The sequence below is a fragment of the Gallinula chloropus genome (genome assembly GCF_964237585.1).
Source record: "Gallinula chloropus genome assembly, chromosome: 5".
In the NCBI taxonomy this organism is placed as follows: Eukaryota; Metazoa; Chordata; class Aves; order Gruiformes; family Rallidae; genus Gallinula; species Gallinula chloropus.
In genome coordinates this window covers 68,447,829-68,463,831 of record NC_140090.1, presented here as the reverse complement: position 1 = coordinate 68,463,831, position 16,003 = coordinate 68,447,829, and the positions used below count along the sequence as shown (strand labels likewise).

Genomic DNA, 16,003 nt, shown 5'->3' with positions numbered 1-16,003 from the left:
TGGCACAACCCTGAAAATTAAAAAGCAGGTGGAAAAAACAGCTGCCGGAGGCTGGATCTATTTGTTCACCTAGAAAAACTACCAACTGGGTGACAAACAGAGCTGCAAGCAGCGTGTCAGTGGGAAAGCCCTAGCACAGGGTTCTCCCCTGCTACAGCAGCTCTCTGCCATCCCCATCCTCCCGCCCCAACCGACCGCGGACTGAGCTGCGTCCCCTGTGCTGTGGCAGCAGAAGGTGGGTGAAGGGAGACAGGCAGTGCTGGGCAGCACAGGGGTTTCTCAAGAGGAGCACCCCTGGCCAGAAGAACACAATGGATCGTTTCCGGATGATCTTCCAGTACTTCCAGTCCAACTCAGAGTCTGTAATGAATGGGATCTGTGGGCTGTTAGCCCTGGCTAGTGTGAAGATGTATACCTGCTTTGACTTCAGCTGCCCCTGTCTGCCTCGGTACAACATGGCGTATGGCTTGGGGATCATGTTCATACCTGCCATCGCCCTCTTCCTCTGTGGCCTCATCCTCAACAGACAGTCCCTGGTGATGCTGGAAGAGTGGAGAAGACCGCAGGGGCACAGAAAGAAGGATCTAGCTGTCATCAGGTGGGGTTTGCAACAGGAATGGCATGCATCCTTGCTTTTACTTCCTGCTTAGCTGTCTCACCTCCCTAGCTTTGATCCTCCTAGTAATTAATTTTCTTCTCATCTCAGACCTTTCCCCACAAGTCTGTAGGGGCAGGGGCATGGTAAATGCATTTACACCACCAGAAACAAAGGCAGACCCTCATCCCATCCCAGCAAAGGAAGGCAGGAGAGCCTTGACACCACTGCCTGGATTTATGCTGCCACCTGGGGAAACTGTGTTGCTGCCTGCCCTGTCATGCACACACAGGGATTTTCCTCTGGCTTACATATGCAAAAAGATGAGGCATTTCCACTTAGATGTGCAGGAAGAGTAGCATTTCCATCATGGAGGGTCTTTAACAATAGCCTGATTGAATGATGCATAATAACACTGATTATTGGTTGATTTTGGCTTTTTGAGGCTTCAAGCCTAGTGGTTTCCTTCCCTTTAGTTGAGTTTCTACTGACTTACACTGGTGGAAGGGAAAGAAGAATCACATTCAGTCTCTTACGTACAGTCTTACCCAGTGCACAAGGTGACACAGAGTAGGGCCAGAAAGGCTGCAAGAAAAAGTGATTCTCTCAGATGATGAGGAAAGAGTGAATGAAGAAGACAAGGGAGAGCTGACAAGGATTTGGGCATGGGAGACATAAGTATGCAGTTGAGGTAAGTACATAATGAGAGGACCACGCGCTGTGCTGAATGCAGGAAGCACACAGAGCACACCAGCACAGATTGCATGGAGAGGCAGCACCCACAAATAGATCCTGGAGCAGAATAGCCATTAGCTGCAGCAATGCTGGGAACAGTCCTGGGAGTCGGCTCTGTGGTTCCAGGAGGATGGCTTGGCATAGGGCAGGCTGCATCCATCAAGGCTCTGGATGAGGAGAAAGATCCCAGCATTTACCCACTCACTTCTCTCTCTCCCACCCCAGGTACATGTGTTCCTCCATCCTGCAGCGAGCCCTGGTTGCCCCAGTCGTCTGGATCATAGTCACCCTCCTGGATGGCAAATGCCTGATCTGCGCCTTCAGTGGCTCCGTGGATCCTGAAAAGTTTGTGGGCTTGGACAACACCAGTCTGGTGCAGGTACAGCAGCTGCTGGCCAAGGTGCCCTGCAAGGATGACGAGCTCATGAGGAATAACACGTCCCGCAAGGCAGTGTCTAGGTACCTGCGCAGCTGGTCCCAGGTAAGTCTCTGTTGGCAGAGCCCCCACATGTTATCTGCTCCTGCCCTTCCTTGATTTGTCATAGCTTCACCCAGGTGAACAGCTCATGCCTGTCTTGCTCTTGTTCCACTGCTTATTTCTTAACACCCAGGCACTTGGATGGAGCATTCTGTTGATCCTTATCGTAGCAGCTTTCCTCGCCCGCTGGCTCAGACCTTGCTTCAACCAGGCCACCCTCCTGCAGGCACGTCACTGGAGCAACTACATTGACATTGAGCAAAAGATTTTTGAAGAAACCTGCTGTGAGCACAGCCGTCTCTTTGCTCACAAATGCATCCTCCACTTCTTCGAAAGCATGCGGCAAGAGATCAAGCTGCACAGCTTCAGCTTGCCTAGGAAGGAAAAGGAAGCAGAAGGAGAGGAATATCTTCTCCGGGGCATCACAGATCAGGACCAGGTGAATAAACTTCTGAAAACGTGGTACTATGATAAACCTGCCCTGGATGTCAGCTGGGTGACCCAGAGGCATCCCCCGAGGTTAGAGAGATCCCCTCTGCCCTGGGCAGACAGCCCCAGTCCCCAGTCCAAATTGCCCTGGCACACTGAGGTGTAAAGGGGGTCTTGTCCTGCAGACACTGAGGGGCACTGCCCATATCTTTGCACAAAGCCAGAACTAGAGGAGAGATTACAGTAGTGCTCACATCTTCCTCCAAAATCCCAACCCCAATGACTCCATTCCATGAGAAAAACCTCCAAAATAAACTAGCTCTGGAGATCTGAAAGTCCCAGACCAAGTCACTGCTAATGACATTTCTCAAACAAGGGCTCTGCGTAGCACTTTTGTCACATTAAAGGGTTTGCAGCTCTTTAGAGCTGTGATAAAACCCTTTTGGCTTGAGGAAGGATTTAACCAAGGCAGCAACATCTGGCAGCGTGTGCAAACCGACTGGAGAGGCAGCTTCCCAGAGGTGTGAGGAGCTCCTGCCCATTTCAGGGAAACCTGCTCCAGAGAGTTAGCAGTGCTGACACTGAAATGATTTAATTGGCCACTCTTTTAGTACCACACCAACTTGTTTACTCAAAAAGGCAAAACCACCTCCTACGTGTTCCCATCTGCCGAGAGCTCTGGCTGCCCCCAGCACAGCTGCCAAACTGTTCAGCCTCCTTCTAACAGCCCATCAATACTTCCATGCATTTTCAAAACAAAATATGGCAACACTGAAATTCACTGAGCAGCAGAAATTTAATTGAAGATACCTCTGGAAAAGTGTGCCTGGGTTGGGTTGGATTCTCAGAAGGAAGAGGAGAGGGGGGCTTTGCTTAATGTACCCAGAGCCACGGGACTGTGCTGGGGTTCAGGTGGCTGCTCTAAGCACTGGCACTGTGCCATGGAAAGGACACGCTGACTCTGCCTGAGAAGTCTGAACACAGATTTTAAGCAGTCCCCTGCTAGATTTTAGTACAAACGGATCTCTCCAAAGGGTCATCCTTACGTTGCCTAGTTGGGTATTTCCACCCATAGTTTCAAAACCGTTTGAATGTAACCTTATCTCTGAGCCTCTAATGCAAATTACTTCCTTACTTGACTTCTTCCAGCCTCTGTTGTAGATGCTGCCAGCCATGGTGCCAGATTGACTGATACCCAGCATTGCTGTTTGGATGCATTAAACTCTTTACTGCAAACTAACCCAGTGCAACACATATATTCCTTCAGGCTGAGGCTTGTGCTGATGTCCGCTTTGTCCTTGGGAGTGAGGGGTGCAAGGTGGAGGGGCTCTGAGGAGGGGTGGTGAAGAAGAAACATCTCCTTGGCCATGGATAGATGGGGCAAGCAGGGTGTCCAGGAGAAAAGAAGGGGGTGGAAAAGGGGGAGAGAAACCTGCCACCACATTGTGACTAAGTCCAAAATGAGGGGTGGATTTGAAAGCACACAGTAATCCCCCAAATTAACTTGTTGAGCTGCTGTGAGATGGGTCACCTCATCCCCAGGATGTTTGCATGCACAGGGTCAGGTGGGAGGAGATGCTTGGCAAAACACAGGAAGGCAAAATAACTCCATGGCCTGTCTGTGGGCAGCTGCACCCCTCTGCCAGCCACGGCCTGCAGACAGATGGGCTGCAGAGCTTTTCTTATTTGCATAGCAAAACAAGCTCTGGCTGAATCCCTGAGCTGCCCTGGATGTGCTCAGAGGCCACAAAGCCAGATGTAGCCCATACTGGCTGGGAACAACACAGTGGTCTTTCCATCAGGAGTTCTTTATGTCCAGGAAGCTCCCAAGCTCTTCTGAAATCAGCACTGCAGTTTGAATTTAATTCCTGGTTTACTTTTATCAGCCAAGACATCACAAATCTCAGGAGGAGACTAATTTTGGACTCACCACTCCATGCTAGTCAAATTGGCTATTTTCCTAAGCAGCTCAGAGCAGAGGTCCACAGCTCCCCTTTGCATGTTGCTTTCCATGTTCTCAGGTTTTAAGTCATCCCAGAATGGCCACAAAACATGAAATGTAAAAAAGGGGAAGAGGAACAGCTTTTTATAATCTGTATTGGGAGGGAGAAACCCAGAGTATTTAAGGACACTGCCATCAACTTTTGCAGATCTACAACGCTTACATGCTGCTGGGAGGGTCAGTCTGGCCAGGGAGTAGCTCTGATTGGCCAGGCCATGGCTGTTCATCCCTCCCAACTTCCACAAGTCCTGTTCTGTGTTCCCCTTTGAAGCTAGAGAACCTTTCTCCATTGTGGAAAATGGTATCTGGCACCCCATGACAGGAGAAGAGGCAACAGGCACAAACACAAAATGCAGGAAATTCCATTTAACAGAAGAAAACACTTACTTATTTTGGGGGTGGTGGAACAGGCTTCCCAGAGAGACTGTGGCACCTCCATCCATGAAGAAACTCACAACCCTATTAGATGTGTCCCTGAATGTCCTTTGAGCAGGGGGGTGGACCTCTCTGGTCCACCAGCTCTGCTAGGAGTGTGTACCCTCCTGTGGAAGTGGGAGCAGAGAAGGTCATTCACAAACTTTAGTAGCTCTGTTTCTCAGGGCTGGTCTGATGTCTGACCTACAGACATGTCTGACATGCTCAGGGATCCTCACCTGCCAAGAGACAGTGAAACAGCAGGGATGACTACAAAGACAATCTCACCAAATTCTTCACAAATTCTCCTAATGGGAATTGTGACTGTTTTCATTCTCCCTGTCTCTATCCTGTATTGGCTGGGACACACAAATTCCTCCCTGAGTCCCTATCTTGGTGTCTGTCTTGGCATCCAGGTGCAGAACCACATTCTGGGAGGCACTTTGGCATGTACCATCTCTCCTAGAACCTGGTTTCCAAAGCATGAGCAGATTGGGTTTGTGGGAGGAAGCACCAGCTCTGCTTTCTCTTGCAAATCGGTTAGAGTGAACTTTCTGTTGGCAAGCTCAGGGAAATAAGGTCCTCCCTGAGAAGGCAATATGGAAAAAAGACCCAGGCATTGGTTTCTGTAGGCTGTTTTGAATCCTACTAACTTATTGTTGGTTTCAATGAGAACTTCCAGTGCTGCATACCAAGCAGTCCCAGGCCCCTCATTCATGATTAACGAAAGGCAGAGTTTTCCGGGAGATCAAAAAGCTCTCTGCTTTGTGCAAGGTTGATTCATGCAGGCTTTGATGTGAGGTGCCCTTCCAAAAGCCACTTGCCAGGTGAACAAGGAAGCCAGCCTGAGCTCTTAGCTAGCAACACAGTAAGTCTCATCTATATTCATGCAGCCAAATCTCTTCCCATTATGAGATCATGCAATTAACCTCTTCACAGCAGGCAAAGCTAAGACTGGCCAGGTTGTATCCACGTGGTGGCATCTCAGGGTGAACTCGGTGTTACCCACTGAGCCCTAGGGCTGGTGTGAGGGGAACATCAGAAACTACAGCATTGACCAGTGGTAACAACACTGTGGTTTGGCTTCCCATCACTGTGCTGATACACTGCAAAACCCTGGGGTTAAAGTCTCTCTCACATGCCACCCACCTTTGTACAGCTTGCCTTGGTGAGGTTGTCTCACAGCCACTGTGCAGCCAAGATATAGCTTGACACTCACATCAGGTGGTTCCTGGACTGAGGGAACGCCTTGCAGGTAGTCAATACCACAACCATCTCTTTTATGGCCACCTGCAGACCAAATGTTCCCCCATCTTTTGGCCAAGTGCATCAAGCTGCTTTGTGAGCTGGGAATAGAGATGCAGGAGAGCACCAGCAACACAGTTCACTTCTTTTAGGTTTGTGCTGTAGGAGCTAAGTCTGTCCCAACTGTAGCTATCACATCTCTGCTTGCCTGGTTGGCTCTGTGCTGGCAAACATGCACAGGATCTCTGTGCCAGAAACCCCCAGGTCTGGAGAACTGGCAGCAACAAACTGAACTGTGGCATGCCCTTGTGAAAGGGAAGAGGGATGGAAGTGATGGCGAAGCTTTGCACCCCAATATCAACACATGGCACACATCCACAGACCTGAGCTGGATCTCCCTGGGCTACCCCTGGTGCGCAAAGAGGACAGCACAGGTATTCAGGTGTGCTTGGGAGCGTAGCACCGGCTGTTGCTACTGAATTAATAAGCCCAGGTAACATGGCATAGCTAAACTGTCAGTGGTATGGACCAGCCAGCCCAGCACCCAGCTAGCTCAGCTGCACTGGTTGCAATGGAAATGCGTCCTTAGAGACCTTAACCTCAGGTCAAGGCATATTGCCAAATCCCAGCCCCAGACCCTCCTGATAAATGGATGCAGATTGTGGGCTCAGGTAATCCTTGTTTTGCCCTTCCCAGCAGAGTTCAAGCAATCTTCAGAGGAGCAGCAGCTTCACAGCACCTTTAGCACCCAGGGCTCTGGTACCCACTGGACTGACTGGAGGAAGTGTTCTGCACAGTCCATGCCTGCAGGTGATCTGGGACCGCTGAGAAACACAGTCCCTCGGGGAACAGCAGCTGCTCTTGGGCCAAGGCAGTCACTGGCAGGATTTACACATCCTCCTTGTATTCTTAGTTCCTGCACATCCCAAATGTATGAAGGAGCTGGGATTATACACACAAGAGGTGGCTGTAAGAAAGCCATTTGGCCTCCATTGCTGCCATTCAGAGAAGGCTGCAGCCTTCAGAAATGCTCATTGAAAGAGGGTGAAAAGAAAAAAATCTCAGGGAAAAACACGAATCTCAGAGGTCAGCTAGGCAGGGAGCATCTCCTGAGAAAACAGAGATGCCCAGGGCGCAGATGCTCTCAGTGCTACCTGTCTGCAGTGCAGGGTGCATCCTCTGCACCCCTGTCCCCACAGCCCCCTCTCATTTCTATGCCGTTTTTTCTATGATGGTTTTTCTCCATCCCAAAGCCTAGAAAAGCACCATGTGCCTCTGGATGTTGCCAGACTATGTGCACCAGGGTTTGAAGGACATTTTAGCAAACCCTTAGAGCAGAGAGATGTGAAAACCAGGAGCTATTAAGTCTCATCTGGTAAGTCTGGCTGAAATGTGGGTGTTTTCAGGACAGAGGGGAGCCACTGACAGACCTCAGCAATACAGATACTACATTCCAGAGCATGAAGAGCTTTATCCCTCCTTCCTCTGCATTTCTTTTTCTCTTCCCTTTCCTCTGCAGAACAAACCAGAAGGCATTTTCCACTGAGGCAGGTACAGAGGAGGGGGCTGAAGGACCTGAGAGGTGCTTGCACAAGATGCTGCTAGGATGATGCAGGGAGGGAGGGAGGGTAGGAGGAAACTCTGGCATCCCGCTTTTCCGGCACTGCAGAGGCACTGTATGCCAACACTGCAGAGGTGGGGCATCCCATTCAGTCCTGGGAGGAGCACCCACCTCCTGCATTTGCAAATGGGTTCACAGAGGCCAAACAGCCAACTCTGTTTTCTGTCCAGGGCACAGATTGTTCTAGGGAGGGCAGAACGATGGTAACAACTGCACCCTCCAGACAAGGGGACCAGTGGCTGGGAGACTGCAGAAATGGGGACATGCAGAAGAACAAAGCTGGATTTAGCAAACCAGAAACAACCCAGGTTCCACAGACCCAAAGAAGAGAAGGAAGAAGCAAAATCTGATCTTTTCCAAGCAGCAAAATCAGCAGAAAAAAATACTTTCATTCTCTGCTTTAAATATTGGGGCTGTAAGAGTGCACAAACGAACCGGTGAACTGCACAGAGACTTGTTGATGCCCGTCTTTGAAGAGGAAGGCTGGAAGAATGAAGTGAACTGAGGCCACAGCTTGGACCCCAGTGGTGGGAAGAATAGCATCAAGGGAAGATGGACAAGTTTCGGATGATCTTCCAGTTCCTCCAGTCCAACCAGGAGTCATTCATGAATGGCATCTGTGGGATCATGGCCCTCGTCAGTGCCCAGATGTATTCAGCTTTTGATTTCAACTGCCCCTGCCTGCCACGCTACAACCTGGCCTATGGGCTGGGCATCCTCCTAGTGCCACCCTTCATCTTGTTCCTGCTGGGCTTCGTGCTGAACAACAATGTCTCCATGCTGGCAGAGGAGTGGAGGCGTCCCCGGGGCCAGCGAGGGAAGGACCCGGCTGTCCTGCGCTACATGTTCTGCTCCATGGCGCAGCGGGCCATGATCGCCCCGGTGGTGTGGGTCTCCGTGACGCTGCTGGATGGCAAGTGTGTCACCTGCGCCTTCTGCACCTTGGTGCCTGTGGAGACCCTGGGCAACGCCAGCCACGCCGGCCTCTCCCAAGGGGAGATGAAGCAGGTCCTTGCCCGCATCCCCTGCAAAGAGATTTACAATGGGCAGGAGCTCATTGCCAATGAAGTGGCCATCAGGTACCTGCGCTGCATCTCGCAGGTAAGAAGCATCATGGCTGTGCCCTTCCTGGTGGACTGGAGTTAGGCACGGTGAGCCTTAGCTCATCCCTCAAGGGAATCTCCTCATTGAAATCAAGATGCAGGAGGAGAGCCTGGTGATTTTGCAGAGGTACAAGGTACTCAGTTACACCTCTGGTGTGGTGCAGAGAGCCTAGATGTATGCAGAGATTCAATTAGTGTAAGTGTCCAAAAGGGCTGACATGGATGTTACTGCCTGGCAGGTTCCCTTTCTGTAACCTACCCATTGCCCCCGTTTGCTCTTGCTGCTTATTATAAGATGTGCAAGTGATGGGCTGATAACCATCTATGGCACTTGCCTCTGCCACTTGCATGGCAACAGCCAGAGTGTGTTTATTAACCATCCCAGGGAACCGCAAATGAAGACATGCCACTAACTGCTTGTCCTGTGCATTAAGCCTTTCAAGTCCTCTGCTTCTGGCCACCTTGGAGAAAGGATGGTCTGACCCACTCTGGTCACTCATGTACTCATGCAGCTCCTCTCCCCAACTTCCTTAGAGTAGAGAGGATTATCCCCCATGTAACAAGAGAAATGGAGGCACAAAGACTTCTCCAAAGACACAAAGCAGACCTTCCTGGGTACACCCCAATTCCCAGCTGCCAAGAAGTACTGGGAGCTGCAAAACAAGAGGTGCCATACAGATACCCCACTCCCAGGTGCACTTATTTGGATGGGATGGGGGACACATTCAGAGCGGGGTTCACCCTCGTGAGCTCCGCCTACACAGCCTGGTGATAGCCTGAGCCAGGACTGATGGTGAACAGGACAGACCGGTCCTGGCTCTGCCTTCATCTCACCCATCATGTCAGACCCCATTAATGGGGGAGCCTGTCACCACTGTTCACCCATGATAGATGTTACTAAGTCCAACAGCTCGGGAAAAGAGTTAGACAGCTGCATTAACCCAGGGAGTATCTGGAACAGCATTAGCTGTGAGTCAGAGACTATCTTAGAGCCAGGTGAGGTACAATCAAATCCATGGCAGGAGTGAGGGCTGGGTGCAGGGTTCAGTCTGGTGTTATTTGTGGTCACTGCCTGCTGATGTTACACATGGTAAGAAGGGGAGAGGTGCTGCCTATGGGTGTGCACTGAGCAAAATCTCAGCGCAGATGCACTGACATGGTACACAGGGTCTCCTTTCCCAGGTCTGCAGTGTGGGCACAGCCAAATGTCAAACAGTCCAAAGCAGAGCCAGGCTCATTCACAGCCCAGGGTGCTCCTGCCAGCTGGTGGGAAGTCCTGGGCACGTGCTCTGCCTGCCTGTGACAGGTCTGGTTCCCCCTCGTCCCTGCAGGCTCTGGGCTGGTGCTTTGTGCTGCTGATGACCACGCTGGCTTTCTTGGTTAGATCCCTCCGGCCCTGCTTCACCCAAGCTGCCTTTCTGAAGAGCAGGTACTGGTCCCACTACATCGACATTGAGCGCAAGCTGTTCGATGAGACGTGTGCGGAGCACGCCAAGAGCTTTGCCAAGGTCTGCATCCAGCAGTTCTTCGAGGGCATGAGCACAGACCTGGTGGCTGCTCACTGCCACTCACCCAGGAAAGCTCCTGCAGATGTGGAGGAAGCTGCTGAGAAGCTTCTGGGCATCACCAACCAAGGCACCATGAACACGGCCCTGAAGAGCTGGCATAAATGCAAGCCACCACTGGACCTCCACCCACCTGCCCTCCACAGCAGCAACGGCTGGGCAGGGGAAGAGCAGCCACCCCCACATCCTCCAGTGCCCCGAAGGGAGATGGCCGCCTACTACAGCCGGGTGTGAGGGGGCACAGGGCTGTGCAGAAGCAGAGCCACGCTTTTGCAAGAGGGGCTGCAAGAGTGGGCAGACCAGGTGGGTGTCCAATCTGGGCAGAGCTGAGGCCCAGCACCACAGGGGCTGGAGGGGACAGGGGACCCAAAGGACTTGGTGGTGCTGGTGTGATCCCATCCGCTGCCACATCCAATCCAACAGCATCAGTAATTCAGGCAACGAGTTCTGTGCTGAACAGCACAGCTACTGAAGGCTGTGATGGACGAGCCCTGGGGATGCTGATGGACACAATGTGGCAGACAGGACAGAGTTCTGTGTTTCCCCACACCACCAAGCACCAGGTTTATGCTGTGGTGATTGCCAAGGCAGATGCTACCAGATGTGCAAACTTCCTTCTTTTTCCACATGCCCAGCACTGGGAAGCACAGGTGGGTTTAGGCAGTATTCAAAGTCCCCTGGTCGGGAAACAAAATGAGGATGCCCCTTCCTCACACCAAGCTATGAAACCCCAAAACTCTCCCCACTACCCCTCCACACACCACATCCCCACAGACACACACAGTTTCCAGGCCAAGAACAGCTTTAAAATAAATTTCACCCAAGAAACAAGCTAGTGAAGAGACATCCTATATGGCATTACAAGTGATGGGAATGGCATGGCTGGTGTCACAAGAACTATCCAATGAGGACTCCACAGAGATGGTCCTTGAAGGGACTGTCCAGACAGGGAGAGCAGCTACCATTCAGTTGCATGAAGGGTGTGGGCCAGGCCATCCCCCTGCCAAAAATTTGCTGCAGGTTGGTTTGTTCTTGAATCCAGTTTTACCTGGATTCCTCCCTGACACAAAGACTGATGTTAAAAACCCACCTGGGTGTTTGTTTAGAGCCAAATAAATAATTCAGGCTTACTGTTCAAGCTCAGGCAAAATTATTTATAAAAGTTATTTACAAAAGCTGTTGTGTTTCTTTATTTTAATGCAATGAAAAAGATTGGGGGCCCTCAAGCCAAACACAGGGTGCTGAGGCTGTGTGTATCAGGGCATTTTGCCAGTGCCGGGTGGCCAGCACTGAGCCAGCTCAGAGGAGAAGCTGAGGAGGCACCGCCGACCCTACGCAATACCAGGTGGCTGCCCATTTCCATAGAAACTGAGGATGACGGGGACACAGGCCCTGGAGGTGACTATGGAAATCGCAGCCTGAGTGAGTGTTCCCTGGTGGCTCTGATTTTATTACCAATACACAGAAGGAAATCCCCTTTCAAGAGGCAAGTTTTACCCCTGCCACATCCCTTGTGAAATGCCCATTCCCTGGAAACTCCTGCTGCCGCGGTCTTCTTCAAACTTCTGGCTGGTAACTGAGGTGACTGTCGTTCACGTAAACCTTAATTATCAGTGTGGAACTCCACAGAGGCTGTGGGGAGAGGAGAACAAAGGACCAAAATGACGAGGAAATTCTCTGAGCTGCTGTGAGAGTGCCCTAGCAAGCCCGTAGCGAAGGGCAGGCTGAATCTGGCTGACTCCCAGGAGAAAGGAGTGTGACACAGATTTATCATTAATCTTCACACCCCAAACTTTAATTAAGGCACCTGCCCAGAAATTAATAGGCACAAAACCTGATTTACAAAGCAAAGGAGATTAAAAGATAAAGGCGGTTTCCACTCCTATTATTTGCAGTTCAGTGCTCTTAATGGCTCACTGCGAAAGGCGCACGCAGGCCCCGCAATGGTGAGCAGGGCCGGCAGACTCCGCAGCAGAGCGATTAAAATACTGGAGAATGGGCATGCATTGGCAAAGAGAAGCTCTTGCACTTTTAATTTAGATTTTTAGGATCAGAGCTCTGCTCCCATATAGCAATTCCAGCAGTAGCAGAGTCCCCACAAGGCAGGCGGTATCTCTTCTCTTTCCTGGAGCCTGGGGACAATGTTCACAGTCTTCAGGAGGAGACCCCTTGTTAGGGAACCTGACATGGCCCCTGGGATTTCAGCTGTAGTATCCGGCCCTGAGGTGAGGTATCAGCAGTGCCCCAAGCACGGAGCGAGCCTCAGGGCCTGCAGCCAAGCCGGCAGGCACGGAGCAGGAGGTGTGCGAGTGCCAAGGGATGCACCACCTCAACCAAGCACCTGGGACCTGTGAAAACGCACCCAGGGCCTCCAGATCTGGGAGTAAGAAGGAGGACCCAGTCCAAAGCTCCCGTCTGAGCTGCCGACGCTGGGCTGAGCTCAGCTTTGCTCTAGGCAGGGGGAATGTGGGCGTTGCTGAAGATTTGCCTGTGCTGAAGACATCCTCTGGGGAAGGCTGAGTTTAAGCCCGGGGACACGGGGATGAGGAGGCTGGGGGCCTCTGCAATAGGCTGGGCGGGAGCTGGAGCCGAGGGACCAATGGCAGAGAGAAGGGAGCAATGCGAGGCACCATCGGCTGCCTTGCAGGCAGTGCTCGGCAGAGGAAGCAGCGAGCGGAAAAGCCAAGCTGGGCAGGAATGCACCGCGCTCGCCAGAGCGAGAGCTGCGCCCAGTCCCAGACGCATGGCTCCCCCAGCCCGTCAGCCCCCATCACCCTGCACAGCAGCCTCGCCCCTCAGTCCCGGGCAGTGGGAAGTGAAACCTGGCTGTCCTGCAGAGCTCGTGACGGTGGGTTCCTGCTCCTCCTGAAAACCCAGCCAGGCTGGTGTCTTCCCCGCTGGCTCAGCTGGCTCCCATACAGTTCCTGCCCCTTCACTGGGACCAAGAGCTTCTCCCATGCACGACCGCAGCCCCTGGGGACCGCGACAGATGCTGGGGGGCTCTGGTGTTTTCCCCGTACGTCCCAGCAAGGCGCCCCATTGCTCCCATCCTCCAGGCAAACCCCAGCCTTTGCACAGCTGTGCTGCAGATCTGGAAAAGGACGATGTGCTTTTTCCAGTGACTCACTCTGAGCTTTTCCTTTCCTTTTTTTTTTTTTTCTTTTTAAAGGCACAACCTCAGCCTTGCACCCAGCAGAAGCCAAGCGCCTGCTCTTTGCCCCACCCAAGCACAGGGCGGGAGAACCACCTCCTCCCTCCTCCCAAAAGCTGACAGCCCAGGGCACATTGCAGGCTGAGAAGGGACGCTGCCAAACTCTTAGCTCTGTTTTCATCAGCTTTCGCTTTGCCCACCCTCTCGGCCTCAGCCACATCCTCACTTCTACAGAGCCCTGTGTGCTGCCAGGAACCCGCCACAGCCAGAGACCAAGCAAAACCATTTGAGGAGCTGCGGACGCTCCAGAACTGGTTTCAATAACTTTTCAAGTAAGTGATTTCATTTTTTTCTTGTTTTTGTGCATGCTTTAGGGAAGGACTGTAACAGAGGCTGCTAAAAAATGATCTGCTGCAAACAACTACCTACCCCCCTTTCTCCCAGGCAGGCACCATAGCCACCAAGCAGAGGAAGGAAACACACACACTACCACCCCACCCCAAATGGCATACTCCTCGTTGTCTTCTCCTCTTATTTTTGTTTTGCTGGGTGCCAGGCCCTGTCTGGAAGGTGAGAGGGCTGTGTTTATTGGGGCTATTTGCTGGTAATTCTAGTAACAGTCTTGAGCCCCCCACACTAGAACAAGTTTGCAGCTTTACGGCCTGGCTCCAAACATGGTGTACCACAAAGCACAGCAGCTGGAGCTGGAAGCCTGGTCCCCATCACGTGGCAGCAGCTTTCAGCTGGTCTGTCTTCTTTGTCAAGGGAGTTTTGCATAAGGAAAACTGGGAAGATGCAAGAAGACATCAAGGGCTGCTTGTGTTTGAACTCGGCGATATCACAGCATGACTTTAAAGGGAGTATGTGGGTTAGACACAGCAGGGAACCAAAGCCAAATTTCTGCCCCCATTGCCCTCTGCTACACCATGCAGGAAGTGGGTAAAGCAGGGTTTGGTGGGGCAGCAGATGAGTTGAATCACTGTAGTGATTTAAAGCGTGGCACATGAGCAAGCCTTGTACAAGGGACTAGAGGGATTAAGGTGCTTTTGTCTCTTCTGGATGAATGTCCACATAGCCTTTTCCCTGGAGCTGAGGCTGTTCCAGGGAAGCCTTGCTCTCTGCTGGGAGATGCCATCATCACGGCAGATTTCAGAGCAAGCTTGCTGTGGGTCAGGGTTCCCTCGCAGCTCCGGATGTGCACAGATACTGCCAGCACTGTGCAAGCTGCCAGAGGCAGGTAGTTGGGTGCCCAGGTCCTTCCGGTCTCTGGCAAACCTCAGTGAGAGCAGTTCCTCAGAGGCCAGTGGGTTTCGTCACAGAGGTGATGTTCCCCAGAGCTAGCAAGGTGCTTGAGGCTTCCCAAGATGAAGCCACATGGGGATACAGCACAGATGGAAAGTCAACTAAGAAATCAATTAAATGTGGCTTGCAGATAGCATAGGGGAATGGACATCACTGCAAAGGGCATGGATACACTTCCCAAGTATTTTCCTGTCCTTCAAAAAAAACCCCAAACAAATCAGCATGTGCTTTCCTCTGCTTGGTCCTGAGTGCCTACAGCCCACACAGCTCAGACCCATCAGTGGGGTGGGCAGCCTGGTATAACCAGCGTTATACTGGGAGAAAAGCCCGAGACAAAGTGCAGTGAAGTGCATCTCTGGCACTGAGGTGTGCAGGTCGAGAGGCTCAATTTCAGGCAAGCAGTTAGAGGCTGAGCTAGGAGGACTGCAGGCCAGGACAGGGAGTATGGTTATGTCAGCTGTGGGGGAGAAGGAGATCATCCTGCCACACCTAATCCTAGCAAAAACTCCTACATAATTGCTGACCCAGCTCTATCGGCATTTGCTGTTTGTATCCTGAGTCATAAAGATAAGCTCTACTTTCCCAGAAAGTAACTTCTCTTGCTGATGGCAACAGCCTCTGAGCATCCCTTCACCCCTGTCAGTGGAGGCTGCTCCATCTCCCTGACCCCAAACCTGCTTGGCCATCTCACACCACCTCTTGCTGCCTCCCTGATGTACCTTTGCCTGTTACTAAATACTAACTCATCAGGTCTAAAGAGGGAGGTAGAAGCCACACACAGCACCTTCAAGGCAGTGCAGCACCAGCACACACGTGTTGCATGTGCTTGGGCTAGCGTGAGTCAGCAAGCAGGGCTGGCAACACATCCCAACTCCAGTGCTCCAGTCCAGTTTCCCCAGTAATGCGGCATCCTCCTTCATTGCAGGATTGAGAGATCATCAAGTGTCCAGCAGCAACGCTGACAGTAATCACCTCTGTGGGAAGCAACTAAAACCACAGAGAAGAAAAGACAACGTGCAAATGCCAGAGGCAGAAACAACTGTCCCATTGTCACCTCTGCCACAGAAACATTTCTCAAGGGTTCAGTGCAAAACTGAAGGGACCACGATTTCCCCTGCTGCTTAGGCTGAGTCCCTCTTTGGCCCCTATTGAAGTATCCCTGGTGTCACCAGCCAGCTCCAGAAGCTGGACACCAGGCTGGAGGAAGGGACAGCAAAGAAGGTGGTGTGCACCTGGAGCTTCCCCTTGCACGTCAGCTGGCCCAAGGCCATATCACTCCCCATCGGTGTATCCCTCTGTGCTGAGAGGTGGGCCAGCACGGCCTCCCACTGCAGTACACGCTGCCTGTTGACCCCAGGACAAG

The 16,003-nt window shown here is 51.9% G+C and overlaps 2 protein-coding genes across 2 annotated transcripts; both read left to right on the top strand.

The window, feature by feature from the left end:
- Positions 1 to 311: 311 nt before the first annotated feature.
- CALHM3 (calcium homeostasis modulator 3) lies at positions 312 to 2,403 on the top strand (the record flags this gene model as incomplete). Its single annotated transcript, XM_084264731.1, has 3 exons — positions 312 to 598; positions 1,556 to 1,811; positions 1,942 to 2,403. The coding sequence occupies 3 exons, from the start codon at positions 312 to 314 to the stop codon at positions 2,401 to 2,403; spliced, it is 1,005 nt and encodes a 334-aa protein (XP_084120857.1).
- A 5,668-nt stretch (positions 2,404 to 8,071) lies between these two features.
- CALHM1 (calcium homeostasis modulator 1) lies at positions 8,072 to 10,421 on the top strand (the record flags this gene model as incomplete). The annotated part of the gene is made up of 2 exons (XM_084265395.1): positions 8,072 to 8,620; positions 9,954 to 10,421. 2 exons carry the CDS (start codon positions 8,072 to 8,074, stop codon positions 10,419 to 10,421), a joined length of 1,017 nt encoding a protein of 338 aa, XP_084121521.1.
- Between the last annotated feature and the right edge of the window lie 5,582 nt (positions 10,422 to 16,003).